General features: G+C 38.3%; 1 protein-coding gene across 12 annotated transcripts in view; it reads right to left on the bottom strand.

The window, feature by feature from the left end:
* The window catches only part of CSNK1G1 (casein kinase 1 gamma 1), a 174,780-nt gene that overhangs the window by 17,624 nt on the left and 137,084 nt on the right, over positions 1-20,072 (bottom strand). For 6 of the 12 annotated variants that reach the window (XM_053888965.1, XM_053888962.1, XM_053888972.1 and 3 more), the window contains exons 10-11: positions 19,830-19,937; positions 7,575-7,685 (exon numbers count right to left, since the gene is read on the bottom strand). In XM_053888965.1, the coding sequence (XP_053744940.1) occupies positions 7,575-7,685; positions 19,830-19,937 (219 nt within the window). Of the gene's footprint in view, positions 1-7,574; positions 7,686-8,562; positions 8,706-9,034; positions 10,793-19,829; positions 19,938-20,072 lie in introns of those variants that run through there. The other 6 variants (XM_053888967.1, XM_053888968.1, XM_053888969.1 and 3 more) reach the window with 3 other exon arrangements.

The raw sequence follows: 20,072 nt of genomic DNA, 5'->3' as shown, positions 1-20,072 counted from the left end.
TTTTGGAAAGTGAGACAACTCGAAAATACGTGGGCATCTGCTGTGCCAGAAAAAAGTAGGACTGATTTGGTTTGCAAAAAGCATAGCCTTTTTGAGTTTACAAAAACTGGGGCTACAATTAAAGAGGCAGATGCAGTGAGGAGCAGGAGAGCTTAATGTAATATTAGGGAAACGGCACACTTGCCTGTCCCCTATCCAAGTGTCAAGGAAGCTGGCAGAACTTAGTTTACAGGGAGTACAGGCAGGTTGGATTTTCCAAAAGTGCTGTCAGAGACTCTACGTGACTCAATTCTAAAGACACCCCCTTACAGTGGACAGTAGGAAACACTGTCCAAATGGGTACCTCTGTGTTCTGGGAACACAAATCTAGTTAACTAAACTGTCTAGATATGCCTGATTATGAGGTATTTTCCTTTTAAAAATTATTTAATCTTTGTATTTTCCCCTAGTTACAAAGTAAGCATGTTTATTGTTTAAAAAAAAAAAAAAAGAGTATTAAAAAAGACTACATAAGAAAGTGCAGGTTTCCCATGATGAAATCATATGGACATGGCTAGTGGGAAATTCAGTATATCTTCCTTGAGAACAAGGGCATGCAAATCATTTACATAAAAAGATACCTAGTAAATATTTTAGGTTTTTTGGACTATACAGTCTGTGTGGAAACTACTCAACTCTGCCACTGGACATAAAGGTGGACATATACAACATATAAACAAATGAGTGTGTTTATGTTCTAATAAAACTTTATAAAAATAGGCAGAGGGTGGGATTTAGCCCACTGGCTGTGTTTGCCTCCCCTACTCTACATTGCTTTTTTTTTCTCATTCTGCATAAACTAACATATATGTATGCTATTCCTCTTATATATATATTTGCATATGTATGTGAAAATAAGCAAAAATGGGGCCAAATTTCATATATCATTTTACAACTTGCTTTTTCCACAACACACCTTGGACATTTCCCATAATACCAGAGATCTCTATTCACTGTATGGAAGTATTATGTTAGTTAATGCCTAATTAATGAACATTTAGTTGCCTCAGATTTTCTGGTATTAGAAACAAGTGGCAACATGGGGCGCCTGGGTGGCTCTGTTGGTTTAGTGTGGGACTTCAGCTCAGGTCATGATCTCACAGTTCATGGGTTCCAGCCCCACATTGGGCTCTGTGCCAACAGTTTTGAGCTTGGAGCCTGCTTCAGATTCTGTGTCTCCCTCCCTCTCTGCCCTTCCCCCGCTTACACTCTGTTTCTCTCTCTCAAAAATAAACATTAAAAAAATGTTTTAAAAAAAAGAAACAAGTGGCAACATTCTAAACTGCAGCATCGAATACAATAGCTACATGCCACATGTGGCTACTGAGCACTAAAAATGTAGCTAGTCCAAACAGAGATGTTCTGTAAGGGTAAAATACACACTAGATTTCTTTCTTTCTTTTTTTAACATTTATTTTTGAGAGAGAGAAAGAGAAATAGAGCATGATTAGGTGAGGAGCAGAGAGAGACAGAGACACAGAATCTGAAGCAGGCTCCAGGCTCTGAGCTGTGAGCACAGAGCCTGACACAGGGCTCGAACTCACAGACTGCAAGACCATGACCTGGGCCAAAGTTGGACGCTTAACCAACTAAGCCACCCAGGCGCCCCCACACTAGATTTCTAACACTCCATAAAAAAAGTAAAATATCTTAGAATCTTTTTGAAGATTTTATTTTTTTTTACTACTTTTAAAAATATTTATTTTTGGGAGAGTGCAAGCGGGATAGGGGCAGAAAGAGGGGACAGAGGATCCGAAGCAGGCTCCGCATGGACAGGCTGACAGCAGCAAGCCCAATATGGGTCTCAAACTCACAAACCCCAAGATCATGACCTGAGCTGATGCTCAACTGACTGAGCCATCCAGATGACCTTTAAGATTTTATTTTTAAGTAATCTCTACACCCAACTCGAGGTTCGAATTTACAACCCTGAGATCAAGTCTCATGCTCTACCGACTGAGCCAGCCAGGCACCCCCTCATAAATATTTTTAATACTGACTATACATTGAATTATTTTAAACTGGGTTAAAATATATTATTAAAATTACTATCACTTGATTATGTTTACCTTTTCAATGTGATTACTAGAAAATCTGAAATCACAAATGATTGATGTCCTGTTTAGGAGCACTGTTCTAGAATATGTATCTTCAGTATCTGTGCATTTCTGAGGAATATTTATCTGAAACTGGATTCGCTGAATCAAAAAGTGTAGATATTTGATTTGAAAAGATAGTGCCGAAGAATTCTCTAAAATAGCTGTAATTCACATTTCAACAATAGTAGATGGATAGGCTCTTAAATTTATAATTTACTACAAATGTGATAGATGAAAACTGATATGTATATATGTGTGTGTGCGTGTGTGCGCGTGTGTATCTATGTATTTTTTAAGTTGTTAGGTTTTGTTTAAATCAGACTTCTATGAACACATTGCATAAAGAAGCACATATTTCTACAAGGATCATTAGGAAAAACAGCAGTCTCTTTCCCCTATTCCACCATTTCACCTCCTTTACAACTGATTCTTTTATTTTACCTCCACATCTCTGAATTGCATGCATCTTGATTCTTCATTTTTAGGCATATATTCACCTTTTTCATCCTTCTAGTTCCATTATAGTTTTTTAAAAACTTTATTTATTTAAAGTAATCTCTATACCCAACATGGGACTTGAACTCATGACCCTGAGATTAAGAATCTGCATGCTCTTCTGACTGAGGCAGCCAGGTGCCCCTTTCATTACACTTTATACTGTAATTTTAACTAGATCAATTCTTAGTTTTACATTATGACTATTAAAAACTATAGCTGTACCATGAAGTATATACCATGGTTCTTTACTTCCCTGTATAATTTCCTTTTTTCCTTGGAGTTAGTTATCTTTTAAATTTTATTTACTTATTTAATGTTTATTTATTTTCGAGAGAGAGAGACAGAGTGCAAGTGGAGGAGGCACAGAGAGTGAGAGAGACATAGAATCTGAAGCTGTCAGCACAGAACCCAGTGTGGGGCTGGAACTCACAGACTGCAAGATCATGACCCGAGCTGGAGTTGGAAGCTTAACCAGCTGAGCTACCAACCTGCCACTAAAATTTATTTTTACTTAGGTTTTTATGTATTAGTTGTAATCATTAATTCTAACCAAACTCTGTCATTTATCTACCCAGCTGCTTTCAAGATATTCTGACAAATTGGTATCCTAGTCATTTCATCATCTTGGTAAAATTGTTCTCAAGGCCCCCTGAACACCTATGTTTGGGACAGGCTATCCTCTTCTACTGGTGCACTGCTGTCTTTCTGGGATCTCCTAACTTGACCATTGTACTGGGGAGTCCCTTCACTTCTTTCATGTGTCAGATCTTATTTCCTGGATCCCATATATTCCTCTTCGTTGGTTTATTCACTCATTTTCACAGTGCACAAGGGTACACGAGAAGTAAAATTTTTTTAAAAAAAATTTTTTTTTTTTTAACATTTATTTTTGAGACAGAGAGAGACAGAGCATGAACAGGGAAGGGGCAGAGAGAGAGGGAGACACAGAATCTGAAACAGGCTCCAGGCTCTGAGCTGTCAGCACAGAGCCCGACGCAGGGCTCGAACTCACGGACCGTGAGATCATGACCTGAGCCGAAGTCAGACGCCTAACCAACCAAGCCACCCAGGTGCCCTGAGAAGTAAAATTTTTAAGAGCACAAATTTTTGAAAACAGCTTTTTCTATATTCCAACCAGACTGACAGTTTGGCTGAGTATAGAATTCCACACTGGAAATAATTTTCTCTTAGAATTTTGAAAGCATTGTTCATTGCCTTCTAGCTTCCAGAACTGCTTATTCAGAAATTTGAAGCTACGCTAATTCCTGATCCTTTCTTTGCATGTTGACTGTTTCTCTTTCTGGAAGCTCAAAAGATCTTCTCTTTGTCCTCAATGTTCTGAAATTTCACAATGATGTACCTTGGTGTGGTTCTATCATCCATTATGCTGGGCACTCAGTAGGCCCTTCTGATCTGGAAACAAGTCTTTATGAGTTCTGGGGAATTATTTTGTTAATGATTTCCTCTACCCCACTTTCTCTGTTCTCTCTCTGGAATTCCCATTAAGAAATTAGACCTCCTGAACTTTAAATCTTACATTGTTTGTATTATTTCATTTTTAAAATCATTTTAAATTTTTTTAATTGAAGTATAGTTGACATATATTAGTTTCAGGTGTATAGCGTAGTGATTTAACAATGATCTACATTACAAAATGCTCACCACAATAAGTATATTGCCCTCTGTCACCATACAGTTATTATATGGTTAAAAAAAAATTTTTTTTTAAATCTCTGTGCCCAATGTGGGACTCAAACTTATGACCCTGATATCAAGAGCCGCATGCTCTACTGACAGCCAACCAGGTGCCCTCAAAGTTATTACATTATTGGCTATATTCCCTGTGCTGTTTTTCATCCCTTTGACTTACTTATTTTCTAATGGGAAGTTTGTACCTTTTTATTTATTTTTTATTTAAATCAATGTCAGTTAACATACATAATAATAACATAATAATGATTTCATGAATAGGATTTAGTGATTCATCGCTTACATATAATACCCAGTGCTCATTCCAACAAGGGCCCTCCTTAATGCCCATTGCCCATTTAGCCCATCCCCCTGCCCAACATCCCACCAGCAACCCTCAGTTTGTTCTCTGTATTTAAGAGTCTCTTATGGTTTGTCTCCCTCTCTGTTTTTATCTTATTTTTGCTTCCTTTCCCCTATGCTCATGTTTCTTTCTTAAACACCACATGAGCGAAATCATATATTTGTCTTTTGCTTAGCATAATACACTCTAGTTCCATCCACATTGTTGCAAATGGCAAGATTTCATTCTTTTAGATTGCCAAGTAATATTCCATTATAATACCACATCTCCTTTATCCATTCGTCAGTCGATGGACATTTGAGCTCTTTCCATATTTTGGCTATTGTTGACAGTGCCCCTTCAAATCAGCATTTTTGTATCCTTTGGATAAATACCTAGTAGTGCAATTGCTGGGTTGCAGGGTAATTCTGTTTTTAATTTTTTGAGGAACCTCCATACTGTCTTCCAGGGTGGCTGCACCAGGTTGCATTCCCACCAGCAGTGCAAAAGGGTTCCTCTTTCTCTGCATCCTCGCCAACGTCTGTTGTTGCCTAAATTGTTAATTTCAGCCATTCTGACAGGTGTAAAGTGGTATCTCATTGTGGTTTTGAGTTCTATTTCCCTGATGATGAGTGATGTTGAGCATCTTTCCATGTGTCTGTTGGATGTCTTCTTTGGGAAAGTGTCTATTCATGTCTTTGCCCATTTCTTCACTGAATTGTTTTTTGGGTGTTGAGTTTGGAAGTTTATACCTCTTAATCCTCTTCACCTTTTTGCCTCCCCTCTGGCAACTATCAATTTGTTCTCATATTTATAAGTCTGCTTCTGGTTTGTGTGTTTTTTTTTTTTTGATTCCGCAGATGAGTGAAATCATATGGTATTTGTCTTTCTCTGTGTGACATATTGCATTTATCACAAAAGCCTCTAGGTCCACCCATGTTGTCATAAATGGCAAGATTTCATTCTTTTTTATGGACGACTAATAGTGCAATGCATGTGTATGTGTGTGTGCATACATGCACACGTGTGTACCACATCTTCTTTATCCATTCATCTATCGATAGACTCTTGGGGTTGCTTCCATACCTTGGGTAATGTAAATAATGATTCAATAAACACAGAGGTGCACATACCTTTTTCAGTTAAGTGTTTTCATCTTCTTTGGACAAATATCCAGAAGTGGAATTACTAGGTTGCATGGTAGTTCTTTTTTTTTTTTTTTTTTGAGAAATGTTTTCTACCATTTTAACCTCCATCTTTTTTCTGGGAGCCTTCCTTATAACTCTATCTTCCAAACTCTTCAGTCTTAAAGTTTTTATTATGTTTTTAGTTTCCAAGAGCTGTTTTTTCTTTTTAATTTGTTCTTACAATGTTCCTTTTTAAAATAGCATCCTATCCTTACTTCATAGTTGCAATATCTTCTGTCTGTGGGGATATTAATAATGAAGTTTTTGTTGTTGTTGTTACTGTTGTTGTTTGCTTTGGTCCCTTTTTTATTAAAGGCTTTCCTCAGAAATCTGATAATCCTCCATCTGTTGCCTATACTTAAAAGTGAGAGACTACAGGGGTACATGGGTGGCTCAGTTGGTTAAGCATCTCTCTCTTGATTTTGGCTCAGGTCCTGATCTCATGGTCAGTGAGTTCGAGCTCTGCATCAGGTGCCATGCTAGCAGTGTGGAGCCTGCTTGGGATTCAATCTCTCTCACTCTCTGTCCCTCTCCTGTTCGCTCTCTCTCAAAGTTAAAAAAATAAACTTAAAAATAATTACACAAGTGGGAGACTGCAAAGACTACAGTCCTTTGCAGTACTTTTAAGTATTTAAGTATGGATCACACATTCATTTAGCGTCTGTACCTTTTCTTCAGGATAGCACCCCTCCCTCAAAATGTGCCTCATTTCCTCTTATCCATAGCCCCTCTATTTTGCCCTTAGCAAAGAATAAGTCTTTGGTCTTTGCTGGGGTGGGAGAGAGCATCTAGGGTTCTGTGGCTTCCTAGAACACAGACTTTTTTTACCTAGATGTTCCTGTTTTTCTGATTTTTTTTTGTTTTTTTCTACAGAACCACAGCTGTCTCCTGACTTCCTGTGAATAACACGATCTTCAGTGCATCACTTCATATAAAAAAGCATATGCTAGACAATCAAGCCTATCAAAATGCATTTCTACATGTAAAAGGTTTGTCTATCCCTTTATATGATTTGGTAGCTCTGAGTTCACCTGTGTGCCCCAACTGGTGGTGTCACTTAATAGTATGAAAGATGTATTTGAGTTAAGATTATTAAAACAGTGACATATAAGAAAAGTAAAGAGACGCAAGATATTCTTATGTACTAGAGAAAACAGAGCTTCAAAATAGTCCAAATGAAATCAGAAATAATTCCCCAACACCACACTTTTTCCAGAAAGAAAAAAGAAACAGCCCAACTTCTTGGGTACGCATTCAAAAATGGTTGGCTTGGACCAATTAGCATTCTCACGTTACGTGCTAAGGCACATATCATCATGAAATGAGCTACATATGCAGTCCTCTATCCAAAAAATACTTACTTTATACATTTCAAGTCTTTAAAATTCACATACTTGACACTAACATACTTGTACCTTGACGTTATTTTTACAGTTTATCATGAGTTGTATCAAGGTTGTAGGACAAGTTTAACCAGAAATCAGTATCAGAAACCACAGAGATGTTTCTTAGTCAATGACAACCAACAATCATCTCATCCAGTGATTCTTCCAAGTCTACTTAGGCAGAAAATTAGCACATAGATATTCAGTTAACTATAGAAACAGCTCAACCTTGCAGTAAGTTTCCTTTTTAAAGGAACCAAAGTTTCAGAAGCAAGTCAACATTCCACCAGCCAAGCTGAGAAGGCCAAGAAAAGGCAATAAAGGCAGTAAGTACCTGCACTGATCCCCCATGGCGGTCTGCAGCCAAGTGAGACGTCAGGTACGAGGTATTGGTCTGCCGGCTGGGCTGGATTTCCCACTCTCCTCGGCGCTCTGACGATGCAGTCTGCTCAGGCATTAGGAAGCATGAGAGCAAGATATGGAAGGAAAGGTGAAGCAACAGCAAGCAATAACAAAATCAAGTACATTAGTGTCCCTGAGGGTTTTGTTTTCGTTTTGGATTTTAAACTAACAACCGCTGCAAAGCACTGGAAAAAAGTTAGCTTGGCTACATTCACTGCAGCCCAATGAGCCAACACATGACACTCTACAGCACACCATCCTCACCCAGACACAGAAAAACAATAATCACCAAAAGGGTGGGGGGCGGGGGGGACCACCAGGGAACCACCAAAAAGCTGGAATCAATTTTAGCTTCCATATTAGTAAAATTTCAGTAGCCACTAAGCAGACCAAATTCAGAATGTTAAGGCTATTGGACAAAGGAACAATCATACTTACAAATCATTTCACTGATTAAAGATCTACCTAAATAGACAGTAGTCAATACAGAAAATTCCTAGCATTAGGAATCAAGATAATATGGCTTTTAGGGAGTTTACCACTCTCAACATAAACCTCCACAAGACTTTCAAATACAATAAAATGAGCAGTGGCAGTGGCTGGAAAATACTTTCTTATCTAAGAGAATGAAAAAAGTATCTCTTCAAAACAGGTTCACAGGTCAAGAACATGAAAAGATGGCAGGGCTGGGGAGGGGGGGTGGCGGTGGGTAAGGCTACAATGTTTTCCTGCTTCCTCTAGCTAATGGCCTCTAGTCTGGAATTACAAATAGTTTTAGATAGGACTACTATGAATTATTTTCCTCGAGAAATCAAAAGGCAGATCTTTCCCCCAGAAAAAGGAGGGCTTTCAATCCAAAACCTTTTTGAGTTCTGCTTTCAGTTCTGCTGTCATTCAGGCTCTCTTCATTCCTTCTTTACCTGTTTTTTAGATCTCATACTATTCTGATCTTGCTCATTTGTGATTTTTGTTCTGAAGAATCTGTTTAGGTGCCTCTTCCCCTGTACCAGATGGCTGAGGAGGTGTTAACATCATGATGCTCAGCTGTAACAGTCCTAAGGCTCTACAAAATGAAAAATGAGGAGTTGGAGAGGCAGCAATGAGGGATGGGTAAATCAAATTTTAATTGCTGCTGATATAAACAGCAGCAGGGGTTGGGATGTGATATTGCTGCTCTGCACGAAAACCAGCAAGGATGCAATAAATCTTAGAGATGTTCACAACTATCAATGGTGCATTTTATAAAAAAGAAAAAGAAAGAAGTGGTGGTTTGAGACTCATACTCAGTCTCCCTCTTCTGTATCTCATTGACAAGAGTTGTGTAAAGCTCAAGTGTAAGTCACTAAAAAAACTTTTTACATTAAAAGAACAACAACAAACCCAAGCCTCATATACCAGCTAAAACTTACTCATCTTTATTAATGTAATATGAAGCCGCATGGGTAACAGCACTGTAAAGGATCTTGGCCATGTTTTCTGATATTCCTCATGGAATGAGCATATTCTGTAAGGAGGCAGCTTGTATTAATTTGCTTGCTATATTCTCTAACCAAAGAGGGGTTTGGCTCTCTATACCTCTAGTCACATTTGAGAATCAAAAGAACCCAAAATATCTGTCCCTCCAACTATTTCTGCCAACAGAGGTTCAGATGTTTCACTTTTCAAAATAAGACTGTGGTTCATAACATACTCTTAGTTTTTATAAATTTATTGACGGTATCCATATTCTCAGAGCACTTAATCTCATATCTTCTTATTACTAGAGATTTGAGAATAAATCAGGTTTTTTTTTTTGAATCTTTTATTTTTTTTATATAATCCCTACACTCAATGTGGGGCTCGAACTCACAACCCAAAGATCAAGAGTTGCACACTCTACCAACTGAGCCAGCCAGGTGCCCTGAGAATAAATCTGTTCTAATACTATAAGTAATATCAATAACTATTTTGTATTAGTGATAGCTTCTTTAGTTCTCTCTAGGACTTTACTTAAGCTCCTAAACTACTATGAACAACTGTCAGTTCTCAAAAACTTTAAATGTTTAAACAATATCCACACATTTATAAGCCATTCGGTGTTGTTTTGAGTTCCATGATAAAATATTTAATGTGATTACTTTTCTCATGAATGCTCTGTTTTGCGCTTGTTTTTAAGGCAGATAAAACTGAATGAAAATGGCAAGAAATGTACGTATAAAACTCATATGCTTTTAAGTTTAACAAAACCTGGACAGCTGATCAACTACTATTTCCATTTTTTACTGAAACACATATCAGAAGTCTGGTTTGATGCTACTGTCTGATTCACAGGACTATGTAGTTATTTATATTCATTCTAGCTAAATACATAATTTATTCAAAGAATGAACATTTATGGCTGGATTTCAAAAATAGCAAGACATTTTCCAAAGGCCTAAAGTCATACTCCATCTCCATCATTAAAGCAATGTGTTATTTATCTTTTAAAAAGAGAAAAACAATGTTAACAATTCCAGGCTGCTTCCTAAATGCTTCCACTGTGATGAATGAAGAGCACACTGCACCAGACTACTGCCCTCCAGTGACTTCTATATCCACTGAAAGCAACAAAACCAAGAGACAGATGTGAACCTGCGGTTGTTGGTTCATCACTTTGGGAATTACTTTTCATCATAATACTAAACTCTGTGGCTATTCCCTTCTAGAATTTAAGGGCTTAGACTGGTATATATAAGTTGATAAAGGAGAAAGGGTCATTTGCCAGTTTTGGAAAGCAACTGCGTGCCCAGGAACTAGATGAAACTGAGGAATCTTGACAGGTACAGTGTTCTGCTTGTGTACCTGATAGGTATTCTAGGCAATGCTGTGTACAGGCGATTAGGACTGGGCAGAATCAGCACAGGATATAGTCCTACTAAGCAAACCAGTAGAGGAGATCGGCATGTGAACTTTTCACTCTCAAAGACCACTCATGCACACATGTCTATCTAAAAGGCAATCAGGAGCTTCGATGGACAGAAGAGTCACTCAGCAATATCAATTTCTCTGCATTACTTGAAAGGCAAAGGTCCACATGGAGTGTGTAAATCCCCAAAGGCAGGAGCAGGAATCTCAAGCAGTAGGAATTCCTTGGGGGGAACGCTTTAAAATCTTCTGTTGGGATTGCATTACCTGTGTGGAAATGCTTGGTTTACTATCCAGTAGATGAACATGGAAATAAGAAAGTGGCGATCCAGCATAACATAAATCAAAGACAAAGCTAACAAAAGTTACTTAAGGGGAAACACCGAGGAGCCTCGTGTAAAAAGTCAAAACCACCACCCGTGATTTAGGGCAGAGGAAACGAATCTCTCCCAGCAGTCATCTAGCAGGGGTTAACGGACAGACATTGGGGACAATGACACAAGAGGGCAGGAAAATACTCTCTGAAAACATCTCAGATACCATCTATGGCTTGAAAATTCTTTCCAATACTTATCAGAGATAAAGCTCCTGTTCTGAAACAAAAGGCAGGCAAACATTTTTCTCCTGTTGCAGCAAATAAATCATTGAATTCCATTCATTATATAAAGTTATATAGTTATTCTGAAAAGTTAATTTTGATTATATTTATAAAGAACTTTCTCCATTTCACTTTATGGCTTCCAAAGTACTCTATAAGGTGCCACCTAAACAGAACATTTTGGTTTCACATGCTGGTCTTCTAGGCCTCATTATATAATTACAGTCTTAAGCTATAATTAGCAAAAATAGAGACTGAGTAGTACCAAAAACTTAGCAATGAATACACTAGATTACATTGTCTTACCACACTTCCAAGATGAAAAACAATTTTTTTGTGCTTGCTTTGGCAGCACATAACACTAAAAAAAAAATTTTTTTTAATGTAATAGGGGTAAGATGTAAGGAGAAAAAAATGGGGCAAGAAATACCTCAAGAAATTTTTCTGGAGCATATTTGACCTTAGGTATGAAATTTTTAAAAGGTGGCAAGGTTACTGAAGTGTATACTTCAACAAAATTAAAAAATTTTCTTCTGTTAAGTTCATGAAATAGAACCAAATTTCTGTGCCAGACAAGGATGATTCCACGCAACCTGCTGTGTGTGTAAACAATGCCTTCTTGTACTCTACAACCTTGATAGTGAAGATCAGAGATGTTGGAAAATCACTGATAACCTGGGAGGGATTATTCCCAAATTCAATAAATGCAGGCCCACAGAGATAGTAGTGTCAATTCTGCGAAGCTCTGAGAAAAATCCCGGAACCATTCCAGAGGTCTGAAACACTACTCAAACCCTGGTTATTCTTATTAAAAAATTTTTTTTTAACATTTATTTATTTTCAAGAGACAGAGTGTGAGCAGGGGAGGGGCAGATAGAGAAGGAGACACAGAATCTGAAGCAGGCTCGAGACTGAGCTGTCAGCACAGAGCCCAATGCAGGGCTTGAACCCATGAACTGTGAGATTATGACCTGAGCCGAAGTTAGAAGCTCAACCGACTGAGCCACCCTGGCGCCCCTGCTTATTCTTATTCAAAAGGGTAGAAGCCACCCTTCAATCCCCATCCTGCCACAACTAGAGAAGGATGACTTATCTAGGTAGGACTACTCCACATTCGCCTTCCTACAACACAAGATGTCTGCTGAAATACAAAATATTGAAGACTGCACAAAACTTTTATAATTTTTAAGTAGGCTCCATGTCTAACATGGAGTTTGAACTTGTGACCGTCAGATCAAGAGTCACGTGCTTCACTGACTAAGCTAGCCAGGGACCACTGCACAAAGAGAACTTTTAATATGGAATATAGGATTAGAGCAGAGGTGAGTAGCAGCAAATAGGTGACAAATGGGAGAAGGTAAGAAAATGACTGAATTTCAGTTTTCTTTACACTTCCTTGTTTTGATGTCTCCCTTTGGATAAAGGTCCCAGAAATGAGGAGGGACAGCCCCATTCTGCACAGGGCTCTATGCTGGAGGGTGACAGGATGAAAGTACAATCTCTATACCCAAGTTCCTGCTAGACAGCAGGCAGCAAGTTAGGAAATTACACACAGGTCAAAGGGACGTAAACTTTCTCTGAGCACACTCATCTGCCTCTTCAACTAACAAACTATGAACCTTGCTGAAAACGAAGTAGTATTATGTCAAAAGAAGTGAATGGAGAATTAATCAACTTTTGTTTTTTCCAAAGCCACTGGACTTTCAAAAGAATCTATAAAGATATTCATTTTAGCAAGATCTTTGGCCATCTTGGCTACTTAGCAACCTGGCTTAATCTCTCCTTTGGAAAAGCTATGTTTATAACAAGCTTCTTCCAGCAAGCACCACAGCACTAAACCACAACATACTTTTCTAAGGCTTTACATCCCTTTAATCTCATCTCTTGGGAGTCAAGATACAAACAAATCTGAACTAATTTTTTTTTTTTTAAAGGATTTTACTTTTAAGTAATCTCTAAATCCAACGTGGGGCTTTAACTCACAACCTCAACATCAAGAGGTGCATGTTCCACACACTGAGCCAGCCAGGTGCCCTTGAAACACTTTTACTGGGGGAACACCTTCAAAACTCAACATGACTCGACACTTTCCAGTTTTATTGCTCATTTCTTGTGTGTTTATAAGGTACTGAGTTAGTTTAAATATGGTTCTTTTAGATGGATGAGAGATTGGCTTTTCTGACATTTGATTCATATTTTCCTGCTCAGCCAAACTTGATAATTTGTAAATGAACAGTTCACCGAGTAGAAAATTACAAAAATAAAATTATTTCCCCTGAACACATATTGTACATATAAAAATGAGTAAGTGCTATTCAATATTATGATGTTAGGATACCATGTCTGATAGAGTTTAACAGTTCTTGATGACCAATGTGACTCTTTCCAACCTGAAAACAGATCTGTTCTCCCTAACCTCCTAGGTCAAGTACCCCTTCTTCATATGCCCAAAGAAACCTATGTAACTATCAAAATTGCTGAACCATGGTAGCCATGTGTATAGCATTTACTTGAGTAAGGACTGCCACAGGCTTAGATTTAGAAAGAGCAGGAAGCATACTCCTGCACGCACATCCTAGTCAATGCAAGATTCTACATCTAGCACACTGAGCAAACACAATGAATAAAACCTTCAACAGTGCAATACACTGCACTCCAAATTAGATCTCTGGATACCACCAGGACTTACTTCCTGATCACATTTGATTGGAGAATGCAAAGGGAAGCTTTGCCAGGTAGAAAGAGGCAGAACTATTTTTCAACCCCTTCCTAATGGATGGTTCTTTACAGAGGAACCACAGCCATGGTAAGATTTACCATCTTTGGACCTGGGAAAGGACAAATACCAAGGGGAAAATAACAGAAAAGACAAATCCATTGGTAATTTTCTAAATTGATCTAGCTTTTATCAGTATTTGTTCTATCCAAACTCATGATTTGATTATAGTTCCCTAGCTGGGTAAAATTTACATTAAAAAAATGTTCTTAAACATCTGATATTAACATAGTTGTAAAAAACAGATTTAGTATATGTAGGTGAGTTTAGTATTTTTTTTATTAAAAAAATGTCTTTTAACGTTTATTTATTTTTGAGAGACAGAGGGCAAGCAGGAGGGGGACAGAGAGAGAGGGAGACACAGAATCTGAAACAGGCTCCAGACTCTGAGCTGTCAGCACAGAGCATGACGCAGGGCTCGAACCCACAAACCATGAGATCATGACCTGAGCCGAAGTCGGATGCTTAACCGACTGAGCCATCCAGATGCCCCTATGTAGGTGGGTTTAAATGCAGTTCTTTGGGAACCATATTTGAGATCTATCACTGCATCTAGGAACCAAATAGTACTCAATTCAATATACCTACAATTTAGAATAGCAAAGCCTATTTTCTCTGAAAATTCTCATTGTAATGGAAGAGAACGAATACAACTGCCCGAACTTACTTCGCAGCAAGAGCCTATTTTATTATTTTTTTAACATCCTTCATCTTCAGGACAGTCTAGCCCTACTCGGGCTGCCAAAGGAGGCAGAATGGATCTTTGTGGAAACAGAAAACAAGTAGGAAGAAAAGCTTGCAATTTATTTTTCATGGAAGGTTAAATAAAAATCTATATTTTAAACAGACATCTGACTTCATCTATGCTCATTTGACAGATTCATTCATTCATTCACTCATTCATTTAAACAATTACTACTGTAGACGTTGTTTTTAGGTGTTAGGGAGATAGCAATGAACAAAGCAACAAAAATCTCTACCCTTATTTATAGGCTTACATTTAAGAAAGCTGAGGCCCCACCCAAAAGGTTAAATGTCCTATGGCCAAAGCCTTGGGCTAAGCTAAAATCAAGTTCTGAGCTCCCCTTCTTTCTCCTCCTACTCTAAGTATAGGACTAAACAGCCTGTTCATCTCCAGTCTCACTCCTCCACCACAACTGAAGAGCAGATTTACCCAGAATGAAACTCTGTTGGCACTATCATCAATGTTACCTCCATGCTCTGACTTCCAAATATGTCACTGTTTTTTGTTTTTTTTTGAAAGTCCTCCTCTGCGTGTTGGCCACCTTCAGCTGGAATACACTGCTAGTATTTAAAAGTCAAGATGCCTAGGGGCACCCGGGTGGCTCAGTCGGTTGACCATCTGACTGTTGATTTCGGCACAGGTGATGGGATCAAACCCCAAGTCAACTCTTTGCTGGGTGTGGAGCCTGCTTAAGATTCTCTCTTCGCCCCTCCTTTGCACATGCACGTGTGCTCTCTCTCTTTCAAAAACAAAACAAAACAAAACAAAACAAAACAAAACAAAACAAAACGTGACAAAAACTCAAGATGCCTAAAATCAAACTCCAAAGAAGTTTCTCCCCCAACTTTCCCATTTCCAGTAATTGTACCACCTACCCCCCAGTTATTCAGGCTTCAAAATCTCAGCAACTACTCTGACTCATCCTTCTCCCTCCATCTTGACATGCATGTGGGCTACCAAGTCTCGCAGATCACACCCTTATATCATTTTTTCACTGCTACAGCCCATCTAGGCCCCCTTAACCTCCGAAGTGGATGCACTGCATTCTTAATTGTCTCCAGGCTGGCTGTCAAGCCATTATTATGTTCTATGCCAAAAAACTTCTAAAGCCAAGTTTTGATCACATCACTCCTCTCTGTTCATAAACCTTTAGTACCTACCTATTCCCTACTGAAACTAAGTATCAACTCTCCAGCCCATCATTCCAGGAACTTCATCAAATGGCTCCAAGATAATTTTCCTAGCCTTGTCTCCTTTATTCACACCATATATTTTAGGAAAATGAACTAAACAACTTCTTGTTGCTCATATTTCCTTTTTGCATGGAATGCCTCTTTCATGTCCACGTTACTCTTCCAAGAGCACTTCAAATGCACCTTCTTTCATGAAACTCTGTCACGCTCAAACTAGATGAAATGTCTTCTTCTTCCAATCTCTGATGATGGTAATTTGAAACTTGGGGAACTTCTCTGTTCTGCCTTGTGTTACGGTTATCTGGCTACCTGGCTGATCTACGTGGCAATTCTTTGAGGACAACGACTCCCTATTTATCTTGGTATCCCCAGGACATACTTTCACAGAGCAGGTCTCCAGCTAGACTTATGTAGTCAAAGTTGCTGAGAAAAAGTTAGCTGCCCCTAAAGTGAGGTTAATACTTGTCAGGATCTCTCAAAGAGAGATTTTACTTTCTTCTTTTGCTGATTACAAAACTTGAAAAGTACCAATCCAAAAAATAACATACTTCTTTCAATTCTTGGAGTAATGTAAAGGACATATTTGGCCGCAATTTTTCTGAAAAAACAAGCACAAAACCCTAAAAACATAAGAAAACAACCCTAAAGATGGAATAAAAGCAAAGAGACACAGACTAAGACAGTGTAAAGGTAGAACAGATACTAGAAATACATTTACCCACAGGGCAGAGTGCAGAAAGAATTCAACCCAGCAAGGATTCAGAATCCTGCTGGGAGAGAGGTATAAAATTTGCATTAATGTGGGGAATTTCAATCCCTTAGCAGCCAAGGGATACTAAAAACCCTAAAAAGAAAAAAATCAGAGAGAATTTCAAGATTCAATTCTTCAGAAAGAAGCTTATTATTGCACTGCAGTAAGATTTCCTAATTATACACACTAGTTTAAAGACCCTTCACTTAAATGTACACTGAGGGGCACCTGGGTAGCTCACTCAGTTTAACCGTTTGCCTCTTGATTTCAGCTCAGGTCATGATTCCAGGGCTGTGGGACTGAGTTCCACATAGGGCCCCATGTTGGGCATACAGCCTACTTGGGATTCCCTCCCTCCCTCCCTCTCTCTCTCTCCCTTCCACCCTCCCTCAGCCCCTCTCCTGCTTGCTCTTCTCTCAAAATAAATAAATAAATAAATAAATAAATAAATAAATAAATAAATAAATAATTTTTAAAAAAGTACACTGAAAATCAGCGTACTTCTACTCAGATAATAGCTTTGACTAATTTTTTCACCCTGGCAATCCAGGTTTTCAACATCTCTTTTTCCCATACTTTAAAAATCCAATCAAAACAGCAGCATTGATTAAGAATTCACTGAAGCAGAAAAGACATGGAAAACTATAGGAAATACCTATTTTAATTTGAAATATTCTGAAAACATGAGTACTCGGGCACATATGCTGATTATGTGGACTTCACTACTGACTACTGATTTTTTTTCTTTCCATACCTTTTCTATTTAAGTGCATTTTTCATTATAGGATAATGTAACTTCTTCATAGAATAGTCTGGAAAAATATTACCTACAATATTATCTGTTTCTTCTAATATGTTGGCATTATCTCCTTCCACTGATTTTTTCATTTGCCCTTTCCCCGAGGGGAAATCATGCTGTCATTCTAATTTTGTACTCTGATTTCTTCACCCTACAAACCATAAACATTTTCAGGTTGCTACAAGTTTTCCTAAATATTATTTTAAGTGGCTACATAATATTCTACTGAATAAGCCCACTACAATTTACCTTATTATAACCCAGTTTTTTTGCTAAAAGATTTCAGCTGGATCCATAACCATTCCCTTATAATAAGTGGATCATTTCTAAAACGTTTGTTTCAAGTGACACTGTGACAATTTTATGCACATAACTTAATCTATATCGTGGGTTGTTTTCTTAAAATGGATTCCAATAATTGATTCTGGATTTTCAAAGTCCAGAGCCACGTCTCAGAGTGTCAGTTTAAGTGTGCACTCAGCTACACTTTTAACAAGAGAGGTAGAAGAGAACAACCACAGAATCAACAGTATTCTGTGTCAATCAGAAGCCAGTCAAATTGTAATTCTTAGCCAACTACTTTGATTAAAGCATGTAACTATGGATCCAATTAGTGTATGTGATTTGCTAAACCCCACCTTTTTGCCTGTCTACTCTCTCTTAGCTACTAAATACACAGATTTCCCTCCTTTATACTTTTTTCTTACCAAGACATACATTTTGCCAAGAATATGTGCTTATTGGTGAGTCTATCCATATTTGTGTATGTACTTCACTGTACATGTGTGTGTTCTTTCTTTTTAGAAAAAATTTTTAAATTTTATTTATTTAAGTAATCTTTACACCCAACGTGGGGCTCAAACTCACGACCGTGAAACCAAGAATCACGTGCTTTTCTGACTAAGCCTGTCAGATGTTCCCTGTGTGTATGTACTTCTATATGCTATTGTTAACCTATGTACTTTCTCATATGTGCATCTGAAATAAGCATTTTTGCATTTCATTATAAATATGTCTGTGAATATTAAAACGTGAGGTCAGGGTTACGAGTTAATTTGAGAGTTGATAATGAGTGAACATGTTGTGTATCTGTTTATTATCCTTTGCTTATTTATCTACTGGGGTCTTCAGTTTTCTCTTAGCAACGTACAGCTGGCCCTTGAACAACACAACGTGGGGGTTAGGGGCACTAACCACTGTGAAGTTGAAAATCTCCATATAACTTCTGACTCCCCCAAAACTTAACTACTAATAGCTGACTGTTGACCAGAAGCCTTCCCAACAACATAAACATTTGATAAACACATACTTTGTATGTTATACTCATTATATTGTTTTCTTAAAATAAGGATTAAGAAAAGGTTATTAAAAAATCATAAGGAAGAGAAAATACATTTACAATACTATACTATATTTATTTAAAAATTTGTATATAAGTAGACCCACACAGTTCAAACCTGTGCTGTTCAAGGGTCAATTGTATATGATATAAAGATGAAAGTTGTCATATTTCCTTCCCAATCAGTGACGTCTTTCTTCAAATATTGTCAAATTTGCTGATTTTTGTGTGTTTGCCTCCTCTGTCTTTAGGCTGAGAGAAGCCTCTCACATAGACCATTAGTTTCTCAAACCATGAACACTGAAGGATGGATGGCATGGTCTCCTCTACAGTGGCCTAAAGCAAAGGTGAATCTTCACTTTACTTGGCCAGCTCTAGAATTCACATGGGGACAGGAGGAGAGGTGGAACAGAGGTGCCAGTTTATGCCCAGGTCAGCTAGAAGTCCAAATTACCCACTCTTCTTAATCAGAAAACAAAAACAAAACTAAATAAAGACAATCGGGGCGCCTGGGTGGCTCAGTTGGTTGAGTGTCCAACTTCGGCTCAGGTCATGATCTCACAGCTCGTGAGTTCGAGCCCCACGTCGGGCTCTGTGCTGACAGCTCAGAGCCTGGAGCCTGCTTCCGAATTCTGTGTCTCCCTCTGTCTCTGCCCCTAACCCACTTGCATTCTGTCTCTGTCTCTCTCAAAAATAAATAAACATTAAAAAAAATTTTTTTAAACAAACAAATAAAGACGACCAAAAGCCACCCCAGCACCAGTGAGAGTACCCCACACTGGACTACAGATGAGACCCAAAATGGGCTACCCTGTTGATCCTGTGTGGTTCAGGAGGTCTTTCGGGCCTGTGGCAGATGGCCCCTTTCAGCCAACAGACTTGGACAAGTCCTAATTCTCTTGACTGGATACTTCATATCAGGTGCCTGACCACACCTCAGTACCGTTATAGCACCCAGGGATGCTGGAATGCTACCCCACATGCTTGAGCAAAGGCAAGTCCTTTGTATTTAATTTCAGTATATACACTTAGGCAGAGAAGCCGAAAAATTTTGGTTTTAGTAAAAAGTAGAATGTCTGAAACAAGGAAGGTCCAGCACATACCTGATTTCGCAGAGGCTGTTGCTGTGACGGCCGATCCCTGTGTGTGTGGCTTTCTCGAGTTATTGCAGATGCACCAGAATCTACATGAACTGACCCTACTGGAGTAGGCTGGAAAAATATAACAAAAAGTCAAATGGAAGATGGGCCTGACTTAATGACTCTGCAAAGGAGAGCATCATTCCAATTCTAATAAAACAGTGGTTAATTGTTGTTTTCAGTCATGACGGGCAGTTTCAAGTCTTC

The sequence above is a fragment of the Panthera pardus genome, unplaced genomic scaffold, assembly GCF_024362965.1.
Source record: "Panthera pardus isolate Hobbes unplaced genomic scaffold, ASM2436296v1 HiC_scaffold_24, whole genome shotgun sequence".
NCBI lineage: Eukaryota > Metazoa > Chordata > Mammalia > Carnivora > Felidae > Panthera > Panthera pardus.
The sequence above is the reverse complement of the archived record's forward strand: the minus strand, read 5'-3'. Positions and strand labels throughout refer to the sequence as shown.